The sequence below is a fragment of the Caloenas nicobarica genome, chromosome 5 (genome assembly GCF_036013445.1).
Source record: "Caloenas nicobarica isolate bCalNic1 chromosome 5, bCalNic1.hap1, whole genome shotgun sequence".
Lineage (NCBI taxonomy): Eukaryota > Metazoa > Chordata > Aves > Columbiformes > Columbidae > Caloenas > Caloenas nicobarica.
This window is the reverse complement of record NC_088249.1, coordinates 21,910,491-21,933,809: the sequence shown is the minus strand read 5'-3', so window position 1 is coordinate 21,933,809 and position 23,319 is coordinate 21,910,491. Positions and strand designations below refer to the sequence as shown.

Genomic DNA, 23,319 nt, shown 5'->3' with positions numbered 1-23,319 from the left:
TTCGTGGCCCAGGCCCTTAAGACTGTCTGAATGGCAGGACTTGAAATAAGACCTTGGAGTCTTAATTCTTCTTTCACTTTCAAACCTCAGTTAATCTCTCCTTCACTCTTAAACAAAGGTTGCATTTTGATCCTGCAGATTTCTTAAACCTTCTGTCAGATACATGCTCCAGGAGGTCATTTTTCCGAGGATCCAGTCATGTTAGGGCAATGACAGCTTTTGCTGTGGTGTGTCATATTACATTAATTTTCCTATTCAAGGAAGATATCAGCAAATGAAAAAAAAAAAAAAAAAAAAAGACCAATGAGCTATCTACAGTGAAGTTAAAGATTTCAGACATCAGCTTAGAGCAAAGATCATTGTTCCTTGTTGAACAGCAGTTCTTTATCAGTTTTCTCTTGTTTTGTCTTGTGCTGTTCTTTTCTGGTAATGAAATGCATAGAACTGTACACATCATTTCAGGGGTGGCAGTGACAAAGCCGTGCAGAGAGGCACAGTTATCTCTCTGTTCCATTACAGGGAGGTCTCTGCTCACACACACCCTGAGTTCTGAAAATAGTTGGAAGGCTTAATAAGCGTAGGGAACTGGTGCGGAGGAAAGAGATGCTCTGCAACAGGGGATTAAGGGATGACAAATGCAGTTTCCTTTTATAAAATCCAAGAAATCTGAGCTCTGCGTCTCTGACTGGCACCCTGGGAAAGGTGCTGGAAAGAAGAATTAAGGGAGATATATGTATATATATGTATACATATATGTGTATACATGTGTAGAAACATATCTATATATATGTAAAACATAGTACATATATATGCATGTGTAAGCATATATATAAAAACATAAGTATTACTCAGTTACAGAATACAATGATAGATTTCAGCTAGTTCTAGCAAATATCTTAGGTATGAGAACAGGGTGCTGGTAATATCCTGTACTGGTCCCCAGGAGACAGCCTCCATGTCACATTGCAGGACTCTGTGAATGTAGTGTAAGAAATTATGAACATGCTCTACCTCTCACTTAGTGCTAATGTGAGTTAGCAATAACGCATATAAGCATTATTATCAGTGTGAAATTGCTGCAGGTGAGTAGCAATTCATGTTCTTAGGTTTCACGTGTAGAATAGTTTGCCAGAAGTGAACATCAGATCAGAAATAGTGAATTAGGAAATATGTTGCATGCATTAAAAAAAAAAAAATAATAATAATTGTATGCCCAAGGAATCCCCGAGCATTTCTGGGAGGCTGCATTTGATAATAGGCTTAAAATACCAAGAGCAGAATTTTTTCCACCATATTCCTCACTTGTTTATAACTCTCTTCCAAACCTTTTGTCCAGAGCATTTATGAGCAGGATGTTGAATTTTCTTTTGGAAAAGGAAGCAGTCAGCACTTGGATCTCCATCGCAGTTTGAAATCTGGATGCAAATTAAATACTTTTATGGTCAAAAAATTCAAGAACTTTTGTGTATATTCCTGTATGTATGTACGTACATGCATAATTGCTAATTGCATTAACCACATGCCTGGAAAACTGGCAGCCTGATGAGATGCTGAGTCCCTTTGGTTTTCACTGGGATTCATGAAAGTAGAAAGTATTTAGTAGTTTGTAGGATTAGGGCTGAATTTGTATAGTTACACATGAAAAAAAAAAAAAAACAAAACAACACAAAAACAACCAACCTGCTACATAGAATTAGCTAGACCTTAAATCATAGTCTGAAAAAAAAAATCTGTATTGTTAAAATAGAGGAGAGACTTTAGCTGGAGCTTTTCAAAGCTCAGCTGTAGAACACAACAGCCTGTTTTTATAAGGTGCATATAATCTACATTTTTTAGTGTATTGCATTACAGTGCTCTACTTTATTCTACAATACATGGCTTGAATACATGAGAAATGCCTGTTGGTTTTCTGAGATCAAGCAGCTTCTGACTTTCACTTACTTTTTTAAGCCCAGTATTTTTGAAGAGAGCAGAGATGAATCCTCCTTTTGCTTAGAAAATATGTCTTGTCTTTAAGTTGTTGCAACTTCCATGTTTATTTCTGCACTTGATAGTGTTCTGGATCTTTGTGGTCTTATCTGACAGAATACTCAGCCCTATATGTCAGGTCCCATGTTTGACCAGAAACGTACTGTTAGACTTCAGTGGCATTGTTTATTTCAGACTTTAAAAATGTTTTACAGGTATTAAAAAGAAGTTGTTCAGACCTTTAGTAAGAGGGATGAATATTGTTGTCTCCACTTTAGAAATATTAAAATATTAAAATCATAATCAGCAAGGTCAGAAATATGCTTCCTTTGGTGACTCACTAACAAGCTTTAGTTGAGAGAAACATGAAGAAGGTTTGGGACATGCATAGTGAAAAGGATTTGTAGGGCATGTAACAGCTTCAGAGGAAAGAGGAGGAAAAATTACTGCTGAGGTTAAAAGAATTTCACTAGTAAAGGGGAGGAAATGTTTCTGAATAATTTTCAGTGTGAAAATCCGTATTTGTTAAAGCGAAAGGAACAATTTCACTCATAGCTATGCCTGAATGCCATAGACGAGCAAAAAACAGTCTTTCTTCATCCTCACTGATATGTGTGTTTGCTTTTAGAGTCCAGTCCACTGGCTTTAATGGTTTTGTATCCTGTTGGTCCGTGCGGAGCCCACACAGCGCTCCAGCTGGGGCCATGTTCCAATCTGCTTCTCACTTCTCCAGTGGAGTCGTTTACCTACATCCAATTTAGAAGTTCAGTCAGTCATATTTCTGTAAAACCGCTGAAGGCAATAGAGTACCTACAATGTCACTGAGGGCAGGCATTGACCTACAGTCTTTTCTTATGAGTGGTGATGATAGGAGACCTGAACTTGACTCTCAGATCCCGACACTGGGTTGGCAGAGAGTTGGTGTGAAGAACATCTTTAGAGCTGGAAATAGATCAGATATTTTTAAGTTGGAAATGAGACACAATAAGCATGGAACCCTGTGACAGTGTTTTCAAAGTAGGATGTATTTTTCTAAGGGAAAGGTGAAGCTGAGGGAAGAGTAGAAATGAAGTGCTTTTCTGGTTAACTCTATGCACTGCCTCCTCACCTATGAAGGCAGAGCACCTACAGCTGTCATCTATATTAAAGCTAAGTGCTTCTGTGCTGAATCCTGCTCCTTGTAGTTGTATGTTTGAATTGCCACTTGGTTCCCTTTCTCTGTATTTTTCAGCTGTGGTTACCACTACTAAATTACCGGGCATTGAACTAAGAGAATAATAAGGAATTGTGATGGACCTATAATGCGCAATGGCAACTTACATCAAAGTTATTTGAGTGTCTTGTGTGGATTCATTAGCTAATAAACAAGCAAAGACACACTTCTGAAAACATGGGACATTCACATATCCAAGAGTGAGGCACCTGAAATAATGAGAAGTTGAGTGTCTTTTGCATGTACCTGTGTAACAAGTAGTAGAAATCAAGTAGTTGACAGTTTGGCTTCTGACTTGCTTCCATTGTGATGGATAACTCAATGCCATGGAAGGCTGTGAAAAGAAGCCACTTCGAATTAAAAACTTATATTTACCAATAAAGACTAGCATGCGTTGTTTAGGCACTGGCAATAACAGGCAAATCTTGCCAGTTCTTCACCAGCATAATGTTGGTCCTTGTGCCTGTCTATATTTAGTGTCCTTTTGCAAAAGCAAGGAAGAACCCAGACAGGCTGAAGTGTTTATAAATGAGTCTTTTGAAGGTGAAACTTTTCTTCTAACTTCAAAACAGTGCTGTTCATTAATACCCTAATAAGCCAGTAAATCTCAAGGCACTAAGGTTAGAATTTGAACACCTTTTTAATTCATGCACACAGTTCAAAGCTGCAAGTTTGGCAATAGCTGAATTACCCCAATAAAGTGTTTGTTCTTTTAACATAATATTTCCAGTTCCATCTCTGTTTTGGTTGTGCTTAAGACCGTCAATTGGAATAAGAATATGAATAGAAATAATGGCGTCACAGAAAAAAAAAGTCTGCATGAGAAAATTTTGTGGCTCATACAGATAAAGGAAATTAGAGCTTATGAGAAAGTAATAGACTTGCCTATTAAAATCTAACCATATAATGTCTTACTTCATAGCAGAGGAAAACCTAATATGTTAAGATTTATTTTTAACTTCTTCTAATTAACTTTCCATCCTATTAGACTTGATCTGCAGTTAACTTTCATTTCACAGGTATTCATGATTGTTATGCTCCTGTGAATTAATAAACCATGAAGCTCAGACATGATATTAACTTCTATGCAAAGTCATCTTTTAGCTGATTTTCTAACAATGACCCTAAAGTTTGAATGTAAATACTCCAGGTAATACAGTAAGCAGTCATATGGGAAATATATTCAAATGTATAGCTATATATCTCTTTGAATAGTAATTCAGCAGCAATCTGACCTGCCCTGGTCTATGAACTGTTGTGGTTTGGGGTTTTTTTGGTTGGTTGGTTTTTTTGTTTCTTTGTTTGTTGTTGCTGGGGTTTTTTAAATTAAAAATAAAACCACACACACACATTTTGAAAGTTAGTGCTCTAACTCCTCTAACAAAGAAAACAAACATTTGTGATAGTGGGATAAAAGTTATCTTACCATGGTGTGAAGATAAGAGAGAAAGGATGCCGTGGCCACCTAGCTTACCAATGAGGTAAGCAGAATTAATAAGTAGCAGAAGTCAGTCATCCTGAATTTTTGTTCCAAAAGTCCTTGAAGTTTGAATGGACCAGAAGAATTCTGGTGTCCAGCTCCTCAGCTTTTTTCATGGACATACTATCTTTACCTGTGCTTCTGAAATACACCCAAGTATCATCATTATCATCGAAATTAAAGTGGCTTAACTTTTGGAATTAGATCTGTTTCTCTTCTGGTTCAATCTGTTATGAAAACAGAGCAAATACCCTTCCCAGCCACTTTCTTGCTATAATGCAACCTCTGATAAACAGCTTAAGCTTTGGCTTCTGAATCACAGTAGAGTTTATTCCAGTCATTCACTATGTTGAAAAAGAGGATTCAAACTTGCCTGCAGCAGCCTTTCAATACTATAATCCTGAACTTTTGAAAAGGGAATCTGCAAAAGCAACCCCCTCTCTTCATGCTTTCCCACTTCCCAGCTAGTGTTAAGCTTGCCCATAAAAACAAACAAGAAGTCCTGCCAAAAATCCATCCCTAAATGCCTGAATCACAGCACTATCCCCTCTTGTCTTTTCCAAACGATAGACAGAACTAGCTCACATGTTGAAAGCTCCTCTACAAAGAGCTCCCCTGCAGTGCTTCAGAGCAAGACAGTTCACACATTAGTTGGCTCTATAGTGTTTCCGATGCAGTTACAAGTGCTACCTAGTGGGAGAATTTACTTCAAATCATGGATTAATAGTCATTGCCATTCTGTCTCCAAACACCTCTGCTTGAAGTTTCAAGGGGATTCTGGTGCTTTTAAACATTAGTATAATCAAAAGGAAAGAGCATTTCACATCCTTTGAACTGATGTGAGAGAACGACACCTAACATATTGCTCAAAAGGTTGACATTCCTTTTTTTTTCCTTTTCAGAGGAGGAGTTATGGCTGTATTTATTTGTGTTCACTCAATATAGGTTTTCTACCACTTCCCAATGGTAATTGGTAGAACCTCTCAGCAGTCTACTTGGTAGTGAGCTGCTCATCAATAACAGTCTCTCACGTAACATTTTTCCTCTACAGGTAACAAGGTATTATACAAAGCCTTAGTGTACCCAACAGCAGCTCGTTTTGCTGATTGGGAGCTTGACCTAACTTTTTCAGCATGGCTCTGAGGCAACCTTTCTGTTAATTCTGAGGAATATTTTGACTTGTTCTTGGCTGAAGAGGAGACTGAAGGGCTTGTCCTCAGTTCTGGAGTCCAAAAGACTTCTTGTAGCATGATGAATATTACAAATCAAAAATTTCTATGAACTCCTGTCTAATTCATTTTAACTGCAGCCGCTGGCACTGAGGTATTTTTCTCTGCATTCTTCAGGGTTTTGTCCACAGTAGTTAATTCTGCAGTAGCCTCTTGCACTGTCAAGATTTAACTTCCAATATGTTAACTACCTTTTTTTTTGCTTGTTTTCTTTCAATTTTGATACAGGAATAACATTATTCCAAGTTAATCCACAGCAGAAAGAACATACTTTGACATCCAAAACCCAAAGAAGAGTAACATTATGAGCAGGGCTGTACCGCTGGAAAAGCCATCATTTGGAAAATGTGCTTATGACTCCCTGATTTATCACAGTTTTTCTATATGAGTTTGAATAGGCCACTTCAATTCTCAACTCTTGCACCCCAGTTAGCCTAGAGGTGTAGATGTGAATGAATCTTGTTCAAATCCTACTGGAGTAAGCTTCTGCCCAACAATCACACTGTAATGTCTCTTCACATCTTACCAGAGACAGATGTTCACAATGCTGAATGGACATGGTTGAATGTTTCTTTTCAGTTATTGCAATATTTGGCTACGTGTACTTTCCAAGGAAATTATATGTTTTTCTAGTTGGAAACCGTCACCAACTTTTCCTCATTCGTTAACACCCCTGTTTTCTTCTACAGCTTGTCACACAAATTGTCTTAGTCCAGTGTGTACACTGTTAAAGGTCCATATTAAAGGACTGTAGTAGTACTATTTCCGATGTATCCTCCGTAACAAGCTGTAGCTGCTTCACCAAAGAGACTTATGAAGTGACATGCTTTAGATCTTGAATGTCTTCCAGAGAGATAAGTAATGCCTAGGATGATCCTGGATTACTCACCCATCCAAGAAGTGGACAAGCTTTTTCTTTGTGTGGTTTTGCTTTGTTTTGTTTACAGCTCCAAGATAAAAGCACAGCAGCTATCTCTGGATAATAGCTGCAGTACAGGTTCTTCCCAGCACTGATTTATGTCTTTAAGAGGGGCAGAAAATATTAACAGAAGAGGGGTTACTGAGGGCAGAATGAGGATCACTACTTTGCCATCAGAAGATAAGTTCTTTGCAAGAGAAACCTTTTTACAGTGAATCTACTGTGCTTTGGACCTTCCTCTCACAAAGCAAGGGAGGAGGTTCCATCCACTGAGTCAGTTGCAGGTGAACTAGCTACAGACTTTGTGAGTGTAATGTGCTTACGCTAGCTGAGGGATGAAATACGACACTTTGTAGGATCTTTCAACAGAAATAGCAAGTGTGGCCTAGCATCCAAGTGATTAAAAATATTGCACTGACGATGAGTCTTGTATACTTCTGAAGTTCAGCTGAATTGACTTCTTAAAGAATCCAATATGAAAATATATTTATGAATAATTACATATGAATGGAGGAGATAATAGGAATAACTGTTATGCATCAATTAACTTGGGTGCACAACTCCCACAGAGGACAATATGGACTCAACAGTAACGTTAGGTACAAAACAGCACTCAAGTATCTAGATCTTCATGTGGTTATGATTTAGCTGCACCTAGGCACTGTTTCCATCAAGTATCTCAGTACAGCATACACTCCTTACATAGATACACATTTCAGGTGTTGTTTTAAGATTTGGACATTGAAATCAGTCCCAAGTCTAAGATTTTCCTAAATTCTTCAATTTTACCATGTAATTATCCCTGAGAAGTTTCCTAACTCAAGTTTCCTATACAGAGGTACCTAGTGATCCCATAGATGGCATATTTGAGAGTTGCCTTGATGTGTTTCCTGGGTACATTCTAGAAAAAATAATATTAAATGGTATGACGATATAAGGCTTCTTGAGATACAACTACCAAGAAGGAGTTCAGTAGCCATGGAGTATTCACTGGCATTTGAGCAAACTGATGGCATGTATTTTTACCTGTCCGCTTCACAGCTGTATACACTGAAGAAAGGAGGAGACACTAAGATACCCTTGCTGCTCTATGTTTGCAGATAAGCAAAAACTTATGTACATTTTAGTATACTATACATACACAAGAAACATTTGCTGCATGAGTTTAGACCAAAGACAGTAAACTATTCTTGCTCCCACTCAAATTATCAGATGAAGTTCTGCTACTGAGTTTGTCAGTATGAGGATCTGGTTTGTGGCTGCAAAATCCTCAGGATTCAGTAAGACTTCTTCCCATGTGATTGACTTTTAGGATTAAATAAATTTAGCTTTACATAAAAAAAGCCTTAGCTGGGCTGACTACAAACGTCAATCTTTAGTCTTAAAAAAAACATATCAGATCCTTGTCCCAGGAGAAAGAGACGGTTGAGTAGAGATGCACAGGAAGAATCTTTCAGGCCAGCAACATTGGATGGACTACTTAGCACTGGAAGCATCAAACTACTTTTTGTTTTGGAGGAATGTGAAAAGATAATAAGGTTATGGCAAACACCTGAAAAACTCTTTACCTCAGACAGCCGTGGCGGTTTAGTCCTATGATTTCCTTAGCTCTGATAGCTGTAAATGTGCTTTTGTATTGGATAGTTTCTAGTTCATAGCTATAACGAAGCCCCTCTAATTAACTCTTACACACACAAACAAACAGGATGGCGTGTGGTGCTCATGTAGACATTTTTACTATAGATGAGCTCTTTTATTTCTGAGCTTCAGATGAGCCCGTAGGCAGAAGTGATAGAAATAATTTCTCTTCTTAGGCTATTTCTCTCTCTCTGTCTTTTGTAAAGGACTGCCTAACCGAATACTCTTCTTTTGGTTTAGATTAGTGCAGATAAACAATGGAAATCACAGGAACAGATTTTTATTCTGACTTGGAAGTGGGGATGAAGGGTTGCATTGAAAATTAGTATTTCTAATCATCTATAAGCTATTTGATATTTGTGATCTGCTAAGTATTCATTTGGCTGCATGTCTGAAAAGCACTACTCTGAGAAAGGTTAAAAACAGGCAAGTATGAACAGGTTGTTTTGGGAGCTACTACAAGCAGGCAGAACCATCTAGAAATAGCAAATACCCCAGATTCCTACCAGAATCCCCCATCTGCCTTCTCTTTCGTGGGACTTTATCCTATAGAGCAAACCACCTCTTCTGCTTATTTTCTTTTATTTTCCCCATGTGTCAGATAATGACTGAGTTATGGACAATCAGAAAAGTCAGCCCGCATCTATAGCTCTTAGGAGGTTTTCTTGCTGGATCAGGCATTTCTACTGTTCATATTGCAAAGAGGTAAATTAGATTATTTCACTAACTTACAAACAGTTTTAGAGTGTACTTAACCAGCTTTAGGGAGAGGGACAGAACCAAGTCTCTTAGTCTGTGTTTGTGTATGTATTTATTTTACTGTGAGATCACTGGAAACTGGGAAGATGATTCTTCTCCTTGGTGTATAGATACATGCCTGAAGTGGAGATTTTTGTAGATTTCTTTCCCCTTATCTATTTAATGTACATTTCTGCTACCAAAATATTCTAGCCAGAGAAGAAAATGCTGCTAACACATCTTCAAGCTAAAAGCAAATGCATAGCTAACAGTACCTTTTTCTCTATTTTGTAGGTAAACTTTTTACAGAGAAATGAACATTTTCCAGTTCACTGGAAATTCTCCATTTGTTTCTTTTCACTGATATTTTTATAGTATCAGCTGCTTACAAGTATGTGTCATTAGTAGCCTTGCCCAATGCATATGGCTTTAAATGACCCTAAAAGGGTGCTGCCTGATGTATAAAGTAAACTCACAAAGGTAACAGCAGTTTGAGAGCCCAGATTATGCAGTGATGAAATGCATACTTCCTTTCAGTGCTGAAAGCCTTGGAACCTGTTCTAATTAGGTCAAAGTACAAAAAATGAAAGAATATCCTGCCTTTATCCTTGTTTTGCAATTACTGCACGCAAAAATACAGGAAGAAAAATCTATCAAGTAAGGAGGGATGCATAATTAGACCAGCAGGGATTCCTGGACATTTGAAGTGAATTGACAAAATTGCTGGACAACTAGGTCAGAAGCAGCAGCTGGTACAGCTGGTTAATAATGAGACATATTGATAGAGTTATGTTGCAGTTCACAGAACTCAGATGTTGTGATGTTCAGTATGGTAGGGAAGAGATGAACTGTCAGTTTGATGGAGTCCAAGGACTAGAGTGGTAGAAGACACAGAAGTTCCAGATCTTAGCATGAACCTGAGGGCAGTAATGCAGCCCTAGATCTAATTTACCAGCTCTCATCTTGCTCTTTAACACACAGAGAAATATGCATTACCTTTGCCAGCAGCATTTTAAAATGCAGCTTGAAAACAAATCATGAGATAATGCAAATTTATAGTTAAAGCTGCTGAACAAGGCACTTAAATGTCTTCTTTTTTAAATGTGGATTTTTTTCATTTGAAAAATTTAGCCATCTTGGCTCAGTCCTTCAAACAAGAAGCTTGTACGCCTTGATAGTACAGATGCCTGTATTCCCAGTCCTTCAAGCTGCTTCAAGTTTTTGAAAATACAAAAAGGCTGCAATGGGTAGACTTTTTGATCTTGACTCTTTTTGAGGAATAATTTGCTACATGTTAAGTAATGAAATATCATCTGTGTAGCTTCACGTGGAAACATTTGGGATCCAATTTTCGAATTAGGACATCTACTTTTGACTATTAACAGCTAGATTTTTAAAAGACTGGAGAAGATTTTCCCAGCCTCAGCAGAAATTGCTGGACCCAGATTTTCTAAAGAACTCTCCTTCTGTTGAAGCACCTCTGTATTGACCAAGTAAAGAAAAAGTTGCTTAGCATCCTTCAGATCCTCTTGTGACTGTAACATCAAGATTTCCTTTACAGAATCTTGTCATCTCTTTAAGTGTCTCTGGCTCCAGCTGTGGTTGTTTAGCTCTTTTGATCTTTCAGGCAGTAAAAGGCTTTTCCAGGCCCCCATGCGATGAGTTAGGCATTGATCATCAAATAGGGCATATTTTCTGGCGTGGCCTGGCATAGACTGCACAGTTGGTAACCAGACCATGCCCCACAGTCTGTTTCGCTTCAAAGAGAAGGCACTAAATTCTATTGTGCTGAAGGGGGATATTTCACTACTCTGAAAATCCAGCTGCGAGTCATAGCAAATACTGATTAAAATTCAAAGCTTAAATGCCTCTTTGTGAAACGCCCTAAGTACAATTAAACCAGAGGGTCAGAATCCTGGTAGGGAGTGGTGTCCAGGGACACTAGACTTGAAACTTTATAAAAAAAAAAAAACTCCACTGAGTTCTGAAAAGGCCTCACTTCCGTCATTTTTTTCTATGTCTAGCCAATCTTTTCTGATCCACAAATGAATCCCCAAAATTTCCTCTGTAGACCAATGTTTTGCTTTCTGTAACCTGCATGTTCTGTCCCTGAGACCATCCTGACCAGGTTTTCTTTTCTTTGGTTGGACCTTTTCCCTTCCTAACATGTTTTCCAAAGGGGCGTAGGAGGTAGTTCCAGTGCAGTCTTCCAGCAGAGGCATGGTACGTTCCAGCTACAGACACACTGTGCTGGTACTCAGCACAACCTCATCAATTTGAAGTAGGAGTTAAGAGTCTTCCCATATAACTCCACTTAAAAGTGGGCACTTTTCAGTAATGCATCTAAAGCCAAATCAGACTATTTAGGTTTTGTGTTATTTATGCTTACTTAACATTCCCCAGAAATAATACTGATCTCTCAGTGGCTTTAGAGGTATTATTGTTCCTCATCTCAATAAGTACAAAAACATCCTACCTGTTCGTTAGTACCATATTTACACAGAAGTACCCAATGCCTCATCAACAGGGTGGATAACCCCATTCTTCCCAGAAATTCAAGGTCAAGATAGCCACCCACTTCAACTGATTGGTGATAGTGTGACCTTTATGATGGGTTACAGAATGATCTTCTGGGCACTCCTGATGGAAACCCAAAGCACATGCAGTGCTTGGAGCCTGCTTTTCCTGTCTCCTGGAGAGATTCATCATGGACAGAGTTGAAAGCTTTATATACAACATTTGCCCTCTCCTAAAACATCAGGAAGAACAGATAGTTTTGTTGGGATCCTGAGTTCCTTCTTAGAAGGACTCTGATGTTAGGATGATGGTCCTCATACAAGAAAAATATGGACATCCTGTGTGAGGTCAAGCAAATTCAGAGGAAGCCAAGGACCCCTCTAGAACACATAGTATTTGGGATCCAGTTTTAGTAAGACTCAGATAGAACTGACTAGTAATAACTTCTCTAACTAAATCCTCTTGTAGCATAGAAGGAACTAGTTTCAGTCTTAATGCTAGGAGTGGCAGGTTTGCCTATGCAAAATCATGTGGCCTTAGTACCAAATGCTGCTGACTGGTGGGCCCCCAGCAGTAATCATGGACAGCAACTCTGAATAACTGCACTTCAAATAAATTTTCACGACAGCCACAGCCTTTTCCAGCATAGCAAAGTGCATTTATAAGAACTAATTCTTCACCCTTCTTTCAGGCTGATCAACAGTTACAGGAATAACCCAAATCTGACTAGGCACAAAAATAAATGCCACTGATTTCGGGAATACTCTGAAGAGTTAGGGCCCAAGTAAGGGCTGGAGTCTGGAGTTTTGAGTGTTTGATGCAAACGCAAGGTCATAGTCAGGGTAAAAAGTACATCCTAGCATAGCTTATGATTTCTTCTTACCCTTTTCCCCTTCTGACCTCCCCCAGAACTGCAGAGAACCCGCTGGAATGTGCTTTGCCCTTTCTGGAGAGGCATGGATGCTACACCCCCTGCCCACCCCTCCCTCTCCTCTGCCCACCCGCCCCCTCAAGTCCTTGCTTGCTGTTCTGTTTTTCTACTTTCCCTAAATGCAACTTACTTTAAGCATGCATTATTATTAACATCCTACAGTAAAATTAAGCTATTATATAACCCATTTGTCGATCTCAGCCAATTTCTTCTATCTTTTCTATGTCTATTTATGACGTACATCCAGACTGCACGTCCTTTTTTTTTTTTCTTCTCCATGTTTATTTTGAAAAGAAGTGATTAAAAAAAAGATCTATTAAAAAAAAAAGCAACAGTGGAGGGTGGTGGGGTTTTTGGCCAACAACTGGAAGCAAATTTAAATGGGAGGGGGAGGGAAGGGAAGAAAATTCAATCATTAAAAAAAAATAATATCCAAATGATGAAAGTGTCCCTAGACTGCTTTGTCTGTTCCTTGCAATGTATGCATCTGGTTCGTTCATCTTTGAAAGTGTGTGGAATACCTTTTTCTCTAAAAATAAAATTTTAAAACCCCACGATTGTTCTTATATCCCTTCTTACTGGGAACAAGGTTCTCTTTTTCATTTTTGCTTTTTTTTTTAGTATATCTCTTCATAGTTATACTTTGATGTATTTCTTTTCAGTGGTTGAATTTCTATCTTAGATTTGGTTTGTTCCAATCTAATAATGAAAAAAAAAAAAACAAACAAAACAAAAGAGTTATGAATTGTTTTCTGCAATTTTTCCCTCTATTTCCCTCTTTAAATAACGAACTACTTCACTGGCAGAATCCCACAGCTGTATTTTTGAGATTCTCCAGATAATCGGAATATAAAAGCAATCTAATTTGAGAGTGGGGAAGGGGTGTGCCAACACAGTCATTACATTCAAAACAGTGATTCGATGTGCTCGAGAAATGATTGTCTCAAATTATTGAGAAGACTGATGTCAATTTGATGGACTTGAGAAAAGACGATTCTTAGAAGAAGGAGGCTGTGGGTAGCTACAGATTGAAGTTGTTCTAATTCCAATGCATAAAACTAGTTTCCTTGGTTTTTTGTTTTACTCTCTGGTTATTATTATTATTATTAGTTTATGTATTTTTACTGCTATTTTAGTAGGGAAAAGTTTTAACTGTTTTTATAATTTGAGAACTTTTAATGAAAATGTAAATATTAATACTATAATTATTAATTTTTTGGTAATTTGCATGTTGAAGAAGTTGCAACTTAGGGTTTGTGAGATTGTCAATGTTAGAGTTCTGTTCTTTCTTTTTGTTGATGGGCATGAATATGCTCATTTGTTTTTGTATATTGCCCATCCCTTCCTTACAGCCAGAAGCTCTAATGCTGCTAGATCACTCCGTACCGCCCTTACATGGACATGGCAACTGACTTACACATTCACTCCCATCATCTTCATCTCCTGTGTAGTACACTCATAGATTTTTACACTTCCACTCCATCCACCCTAGGCATTTTTTCTTCCCATAAGTTCCCCTCTGCCACCCCTTTCTTTAGCATCGTTAAAATTTTATGTGCAGTCATCCATTCCTTAAAACACACACACACAAAAATTATAGAAAAAAAAGAAAATGTTTAAAAAAATATATATCAAATTGACCAAAAAGGCAAAAAAGCAACAAACTTTGATTTTCAGAAAACGTTATATATGTAGATATGCAAACAAGCAAAAATAAATTCTATAAAATGTACAGGATTTTTCATCTGTAATACGCTGACAACTTTACGTAAGATAAAAAAAATACAACCAAACAAGTTCTAATTTGTTAAGGTGCAAGATTTTTTTCTTTTCATGTTATGTGGTGTGGATGTATGTGTTGTTGCCTCCCTGTATCGCCCTTTGTTGTAAAACAATTATATTAAAAAAGAAATAATAAACATTTTGCTAAAAAAGTTTTTAAGAAACAACAACGAAAAAAAGCAAGTTACAAGAATGTGGCAATGCTTCTTGTCCAAGAGCATTCTTACACAACTTTCTTTTGTAAATTTTTCCTTTCATGCCAAAAAACATGCGGGCAATTTGTTGATGTAAGTTGACTGTTATGAAATCAATGTGGTATGCTTTCTAAATATTTTTATGTATTTTTTATGGCTTTTTTTTAAAGGAATAATGTTTTTGATTTTCATCTTTTTTTTTTTTTCAGTTCTCGTAGGTTTTAATCTTTCTTTTGTTGATAAAGTGAATGACTTGTTATGTTTTCCTTTTTCTGACCTTGTTGCTGTGGCATTTTTATTTTCTAGTATATGGGTTTGTTTTAGGAAAAATGTATAAATTAATTTATTTCTTTTTGAATCAGTTCGTATTTGCCTTTATGTTATGTGATCTTTGTATGTTGTCAATTACCAGACTGTATTGCGCATAGGAGGGGGTGAAGGAGCCTGTGGTAGTTTTCTCCTATTCTTTATTGGTCCCTCTCTACAGCTTTCTTTCCCTTTCCCAAAGTGAATCACCAGTAAAGCCACTTCCTTTCACACTACTGACATTTTTTGTAGTCTGGTGGTGTAGCCTTCATGTCAGGTAAAAACGGTGAGACTTCTTTAGCATTTTGGTAACTCTCAGGGTCTTCCTGCTGCAGCTCTACATCATTCCTACTTTATTCCCATGTAAGGGTTTTATTCCTATCATTTTTCTTCGTTGATTATCTACCTGATGTCCAGTCTAAATGATACTCTCAAGTGTACTCTTACTAGGTAAATGCATCCATCATATTAATACTAGTATCAGGCTTCCTAATATAATGCAAAGATGGTACATTTGGCAGACACTTCCCTACTGAAAGTCACATCCTGAACTTCTAAAATTTCCTTATTTCAAAACAGGTTTGGATTATGTTTTTTAAAATGAGCTTTTAAAAAAAAAAAAAAAAGAAAAGAAAAAAAGCAGCTGAACTTTGTTATAAGCACATATGTTTTCAGTATTCCTGCATAGTAATGCTGTGCTTGATAGGTATCTTAGGTACAACTGTCAAGTCCCTTGAGCAACTGATGCTGAAAACAGAACAAATAATTACAGTGAAAAGGAAGCTGTGACCACTTAATCAAGAGTTTAAAATAGAATATTTTTCAGTTGGAAGGGACCTGCAATGATCATCTAGTCCAAATGCCTGGCCACTTCAGGGCTGACCAAAAGTTAAAGCACGTTATTAAGGGCATTGTCCAAATCCCTCTTAAACACCGACAGGTTTAGGGCATGGACCCCCTCTCTAGGAAGCCTTTTCCAGGGTTTGACCACCCTCTCAGTACTCGGTAAAGAAATGCTTCCTAATGTCCTGTCTAAATCTCGCCTGGCATAGCTTTGAGCTGTTCCCAAGTATCCTATCACTGAATGACAGGGAGAAGAGATCAGCACCTCCAAATAATGATGGGAGACAGAAGAGCTCACATTTCAACTGGTTCAGAGCAGCTCAGTGTCTGGGCACCGAAATACTTATTTTTTACTGTAGAATCCTGCCCACAGACATGATGTCAGGTCCTCTCTGGAAGGTATTAGTATCCATTTCACTGAAACTCTTTGCACAAAGGTAACCAAGAATTTACAGCAATGAAACATAGCCTAGCACTACCATGGGATTCATCACCTCTCAAACTCTCTACCTTCCTGTTGCTCATAAGCCATGTATTAAGAAGCACCACAATAACCACTGTATTTTAGTGTAGGTTGGGGGGCTTAGGAAAGATTTTCAACCAACTCCACCAGAAGAAGTAGAGTTTTATGTAATCACTTCAAGGACTATATAATTTCTGAAAGGAAAAGGAGATATTTGAGATGAAAAGTTGCAGTCTTCCATTGTGAAAATGATGTCTTTCTCTCTACTACCGACTGTCAATTGCAATTAAGTCAGACTGCAGAGAGGAGAAAATATTAAGAATGTTCATCTACTAAGTTTCCTGTTAGCATCATCTTTCCTGTGAATCAGGGACTATGTTCTGAATAATTTCCCCAGAGGACTCAAAGGAGAATTAACTAAAACACCATTAGACTGAAATTTATGAACTCAGTCATTTAATAAGGTATTATTATTTTGATACAGAGGGGAAAAAGGTAAGGAATTATTATCTGTGGCAAGTATTTCATACTGAAAGTGGAGTCAAACTTCAGAGGAACAGCATAAGAATAAAATGCAAATGACAAACGTAGGATGCAGAATTTCAAGGACCTGCAGAAATGGCTAAGTTGTACAGCCTTTTTGGATGGCATTTATAAGCTTTTCAACCACAGCTGGAAATGAGAGAGAATATAAGGGTGTGTCCCTTATCATCACTGGGAGAAGATGAATCTTTCAGGCTTCATTTTTGTGTGCCTTTTGTCCTGTGTCAGTTTGATGCCGGAGTCTCCAGTGAAGTAGTTGCAGCTCTAAAGATGAAAGCCGGCGGCTGCTGCAATTTTAGCTTTTTTGTGCCCTCTGCATTCATGACTCGGCCGCAACATCCTCACAGTTCATAAGGCTTCTATTAAATTTTTAACACTCTGTATTTTCCAGTGGCAGAGAACTCTTACTGGAGATCAACCCCAGAGGTATGAATTATATATCTATAAATATACTCATAAAGCAAAAAGCAGGGCAGCTCCAAGGCTAAAGTAGACCTTTTATATCCCCAGTGATCTTGGTAGTTTAAAGAAAAGCACAACTCTGTGAAAATAGTATATGTGCTAGATTTAAAGGCTAACTTTTAAGGAATATATGCTCACTGTGTTTTCTTTGTGGAATGAGAAGGCCAAGAAGAGCACTAGGCTGCTCAGTATGAAGTTTCCAACCTCATAGACCCCAGTTCTCTCAGTGGTGCTTCCAGTTTGCTGTTCATAGATTTGTTTTGCAACTGTACTGTTGACAGACAAACTAATTTTGTGTCTATATCATTGCAGAGGAAAGCGTTTTATCTGTTTCCTTTTTGTTTAATTCTTTGGTGGTGTGTTGCCAACAGAAGCTTTTTAAAAACTGTGTTTCTGTTTGGGAAACATCCAATCCCTGCATGGAGAGAAAGCACAGCTTAGGTGAAAAATAATAGTGGAAAATCCTTGTGAAATCTTTGGATTGCTAAAGCAATCCTGAACTCACAGTGTATCAGTGAACGCTGTTAACTGGTGCCTAACAGCCAACAGGAAAAAGGGGAAAAGAAACCTATAACTACCAGGATACAGTCCATATTATCCCCAAATAGAATCTAAGTCTCATATGACTATTTGTTTTAAAGCCATGCTCCGAACTGGGTGGCAGCCTTGTCATTTTGATTTAAGCACAGAATAATTTGGAAATAAAAGCTGTACGTTTTATTCAAGGCTGCAAAGCGTTAAATTTGCGATTGAAAAAATGGTAGACACTGTGAGAAAAATCAAAACTTCAGATAGGAAAATAAAAACATAAAACCTGTCTCAAATGTGTTTCCCTTCCCAAGTGTGATGTGAGGTTTTTCAGGGGCTTCTCTTCAGCTTTTTCTAGAGATCCAAATCTTTAAACCATTTGCCTTCCACAGCAAATCTTTCAGGATCTGACTCCCATGTAAGATGTTCTTGGCAATTCAGTGGCACTTCATCTTTTAAATCTTTCAGAGCTTACCTTTTAAACCAACGTGGGGCCCTGGGCAAGAGGCACCACTTCCCCATCAAAGGACCTCTGGCTCTAGGCAGCTTCCTGCTGCCTCAGCTGTCATTTCATGATAGATGGTTCCACCTACATGCACACTTGTCATCTGCCTGCCCTCAGACTCCCCCTTGTGTCTTTATAAGTAGAAATGTAGTACATACCAGCGTTTGCAGGTATGATACGAAAGGTTGCACTTGCTCCCCTCCATAGATGTTGCTGGTCATGTTTCTCACACTTTTCTCTGTGCTTTTCAGATTTTACATTCTCTGTTATCCTTAAATAACATGTTTCTTTTAGACTGAGTGGCATTTTTATCACACCATTTTAAAGGATGTTTTAACTCTGCTATAAATCACATACCTCAAAAAGTATTTTTTTGCTTGCGTCCTATTAGACCTACAAGTTCTAGCTTACTGTGAGTTTTGTATAAATGCCTAACATAGCAATAAAACAGAAAACAGCTTTGATACCTAGAGTGCTTTTCCTGAGTTACTTTCTCCCACACAGCTTTTTTTCAGTCTCACAGCTTCTTCCATTACAGACAGAAAAATCAAAAATTCGAAGCATCATTTCCACCCTTGCAGCCATCTCCCTGATAGTCCCCAAAAGTGTGTTGTCTTAAGTAAATGTAACAAATTAACTTCTTGATGGAGAACTGATTCCTAATGAAGGACCTCTAACAATCTCGTCATTTCTTTAATATACAGCAAACGTAGAATGGATCATTAGACATTTTGGAATGAAACAGGCGCTGAGATTAAATAATTGTGTTAATCTAGCCTTCCTGAGATGAAAGTTATTTCTCCTCTCACATGTATTGTGAGATTACAAATTTGTAAAACTCATTCCTGATTCTGTCCTATTGTCTTCCATCCAACAGACCTGCTGGAATCAAAAAGCTCTGATCTTCTCTCCATCACTTATGTGAAACCCCACCACCAACTTTTCTTAACATTTCAGGAAGACCATAATTATTTTATAGTTGCAGTAGTCTTGATCATTGACTCAAGTCCTCAACAGTGACAAAAAATGTAGAACTGGTTTTAAGGGAAGGGTTACTGGGACAGAAAAAAAGGTCTTCCTATTGCATGTACAATATTACTAATACCTTCAAGAAAAGTAATCATTAATAGGACCAAAATAATTTGTCTTTGGAAGAAAACTGCCCGAAGTATTGCTCCAGCGAGTGGCAGATAACTGCATACAAATGCTGTGTACCAGTGTAACAGATTTTAAGAACAAAGGCACTTTAAAGTTCTAGATGAGCAATTAAAAGCTGTCAGACTGATCTTTTCCAACTGGGTGTCACAGATGGTGCCTGAAAATCACAGATTAATACTATTTTTAACAGCAAAACACTGATCTTAAAAACTCATTTAAAGGGACATTACCTATCCCTGACTTTCTGGAACTTATATTCCCAAATTATGCAATTTTGTGTAATGGGCACTTAAATTATTTTTTTAAAATTCATTTTGTACCAGACACACAGATGATCTTTCCCTCTGAGGCATACTGCAAGTTTATCTTGGGACCACCTGTTTGCAGAGATTATAGATGCCCTACTCTAACCACGGATAGGGCTTCTGGACATATATAAATCATATTACATGCTCCAGTTTCTACATTACACAGAATACAGCTCAGATGCACAAGTACAAATTGCTGTGTAGCCATTTGGCAGCCTACATTTTCTGCTATTTCCATAATTTTTTTTTAATATATGTAATTTGAAGGGATTGCCATTATTTTACACATGTAAAACTTTTTTCTTGTTCTTTTATCCAGTAACAGAAATGGTATGAACATACTGAGGAAGCTCAGAAAATGAAACGTATTTAAATTGACCCTTTGCATCTTAGCTTAAAACTAACTTTGCATGAAAGTAGGTTAAGAGACTATGTAAAATACCACATTTATTATTTTGGCCTAATTTCTACCCTGGTACCCCTGAGATAAATCTGACAGTTTCAATTGATTAAACTGTGTCACCACTTAATTTCTCATTAAGGATAAGAATAAGGCATATTGCTAGTTCATCTATGCAGATTTAATCAAACTGTTAAGTACATTTTTCAGTATATTGCTATCTTCAATATGTAATTTGTTCAAATACATTGCTCTCCAAATATATTTAGAAGGGATTATGATTTTAGACCATATTCTTTATAGAACTCCCATGGACATTGCTGGCACTATTCAATGGGAAACAAGTGCTTGCAATATATAGTATAGGTAGGAAAGAGCAGAATTTTGACCCTGATGCTGTTCAGCATCATAACAATGCCAAACTGTTCATTAGCAGTTATTAATACATAAGTAAAATCCAGTAAAATTATTAATTTAGAAGATAAAACTCCTTTTGCATATCTTTCCTTAGCTAATGGTGATTATAAAGAAATTTTTCCCATGCATTAGAAATATTTCCTACTGAGTTGCACCCCTTCCAATAGATTTAGATGACTACTCATGGTGTCAGATGAAATCTTCAGTTTACATTTAATGCAGCTAGTTTAAGTGGCTAGCCAAAGAAAAATTGCCCAAGGGAGAATTTATACACAAACTTTCAAAAGCAATATGGCTCACCCTAAAAAAGTGTCATTGACCTGATGTCAGAAGAAAACTATATGATCTGGACTAAATGAGTTAAAGAAATTACTTATGCCTCCACATCAGAGTAAACCAATGGAGTAGTAATTATCCATATGCTCAAATACAGAAGGACAGTCATATTGCAATAAATAGACAAAACAAGACTACTACCCTAAAAGTAGCAATATTGCTGCTCAGAAACCAAATTTTGGAAACGACACACTGATTTTCTTGTTTCTGTTGCAGCTTACACTGTGGGAAAGCACAAAAGTTACAGATATAGCTTCCTTGTTCTACTTCAAGAGTAGACCATAAGCCTGCCTCATTTTTAGTGTTTTGTAGACAGGTAGCCATCACCCTAGGAAAATATAGCCCTGTTCACAAAAGAAGTAACAGTAGGTGTGAAGAAAACTTATGTTGTTTTCCCAGCCACTGCTGGGCTCGAGTACTAATTTGTGTTATCAGAGTCCTTATTCAGTTTTATCATCAATCACAATAAAGTCTACCTAAATTTTTAATCAAATTATAGTAAAAGAATATAAAGAAAAACTGAAGATCAAGATGGTATGGCGTTATTAGTGCCAAAAGATGCAAGGAAAGAGGCTTCCCTAGTGTCAAACAAAATGGTAAAGAAAGAATAAAAAGAGATGAACAAGTGTTGAGTAGAGCTCCGTACCTTCATGGACCCCAGTAAGTACTTGGTTCTTTTTCCATCCCTCACTTTCATGAATATTCCCACAATTGATTAATGAGGCAACAATCGAGAAGAGATGGTTGAATGGGAAAGGCCTTAGGGAAAGGCCTTAGAAACTGCTACGGAAGGAGCGCAGACTTGAATGGAAGAGAAGAAATGCCAATATCATCTTAAATGAAAAGAATCACAGAAGGAAAAACTGGCAAGATGAGCAGTAAAATCCATCTAGGACAACTTTGTTCTATGGAAGTCTAAAGTACTTCATTTTAACAGTCTTGTATCTAAATGCTTAAGAAAGATTACTACCAAAAATTGATGTCCGCAGAGTCACTTGAGAGTATCTTCAAAAATAAAAATAAATTTTGGTCCCAAGACATTCAGTATGTACCTGGCATAGGCTAAAAGAAGGTGGAAATGGAACATGCAGTTTGCCAACATCAAAGCAGGGTGGGAGGGAAGAATGACAGGCACCCCCAGGAAAGTATGTTGGTAGTGTAGTTAGGGAGAGAACGCTTTTTCATAATGCCCAAATCCTCTAGCTCCCTTGAGTTAAGTGAATTGAAAATGTGTCATTAAAATGTACTAATCTTCTTTTTTTTCTCTTTTGCATCCCAGGAGGTGAATTAGTTATCCCTCTACTTGTAGAAGACCCTTTAGATATCCCTCCTATTGCTACTCGTGCACCTTTCATTACACTTCCCCCTACCTTTCGCCCCCTCCTCACCATTATTGAGACCACCAAAGATTCCCTGTCCATGACCTCTGAGGCGGGGTTACCTTGCTTGTCGGACCAAGGCAGCGATGGTTGTGATGATGATGGCTTGGTGATATCTGGGTATGGCTCAGGGGAAACCTTTGACTCTAACCTACCCCCTACTGATGATGAAGATTTTTACACCACCTTCTCCTTGGTAACAGATAAGAGTCTTTCCACTTCAATCTTCGAAGGTGGCTACAAAGCACACGCACCCAAGTGGGAATCCAAGGACTTTAGACCTAACAAAGTCTCCGAAACTGGTAGGACTACTACCACGTCTTTGTCCCCTGAGCTGATCCGCTCCACAGCTTCGTCCTCGACTGGGATGGTACCCAAATTGCCAGCTGGCAAAATGAATAACCGTGAGCTCAAACCCCAGCCTGACATAGTCTTGCTTCCGTTGCCCACTGCCTATGAGCTAGACAGCACAAAGCTGAAGAGCCCGCTAATCACTTCCCCCATGTTCCGTAATGTGCCCACAGCAAACCCCACAGAACCAGGAATCAGACGGGTTCCGGGGGCCTCAGAGGTGGTCCGTGAGTCGAGCAGCACAACGGGGATGGTCGTCGGCATTGTGGCTGCTGCTGCCCTCTGCATCCTCATCCTCCTGTACGCCATGTACAAGTACAGGAACAGGGACGAAGGGTCCTATCAGGTGGACGAGACGCGGAACTACATCAGCAACTCAGCCCAGAGCAATGGCACGCTCATGAAGGAGAAGCAGCAGAGCTCAAAGAGCGGCCACAAGAAACAGAAAAACAAGGACAAAGAGTATTATGTGTAAAAAAGAATACTTATTTATATATAAATATAGAAATACTTAATGAGATTTAACTGAAAAATCAGAACCATTGCAGCAAACAAGATTGGGAGATATCGTTTGTGGGAAAAAGTATTGGTAAAAAAAATTCAGCAGTGACTGTTATTGTCTCAGTCATCGCTTGGAGTCAGCAAACTCTGCCCTAATGTATTATAAAGCACACTTAGCGTTCTGGAGATGGCACGCACAGCTCTGCCCTG

General features: G+C 38.0%; 1 protein-coding gene across 16 annotated transcripts in view; it reads left to right on the top strand.

Moving 5' to 3' along the window:
• NRXN3 (neurexin 3) overlaps positions 1 to 23,083 on the top strand; it is a 984,867-nt gene extending 961,784 nt beyond the window's left edge. For 10 of the 16 annotated variants that reach the window (XM_065635029.1, XM_065635036.1, XM_065635033.1 and 7 more), the window contains one exon: positions 22,782 to 23,083. In XM_065635029.1, the coding sequence (XP_065491101.1) occupies positions 22,782 to 23,083 (302 nt within the window). Of the gene's footprint in view, positions 1 to 22,157 lie in introns of all 16 variants that reach the window. The other 6 variants (XM_065635025.1, XM_065635040.1, XM_065635037.1 and 3 more) reach the window with 2 other exon arrangements.
• The last annotated feature ends 236 nt before the right edge of the window (positions 23,084 to 23,319 follow it).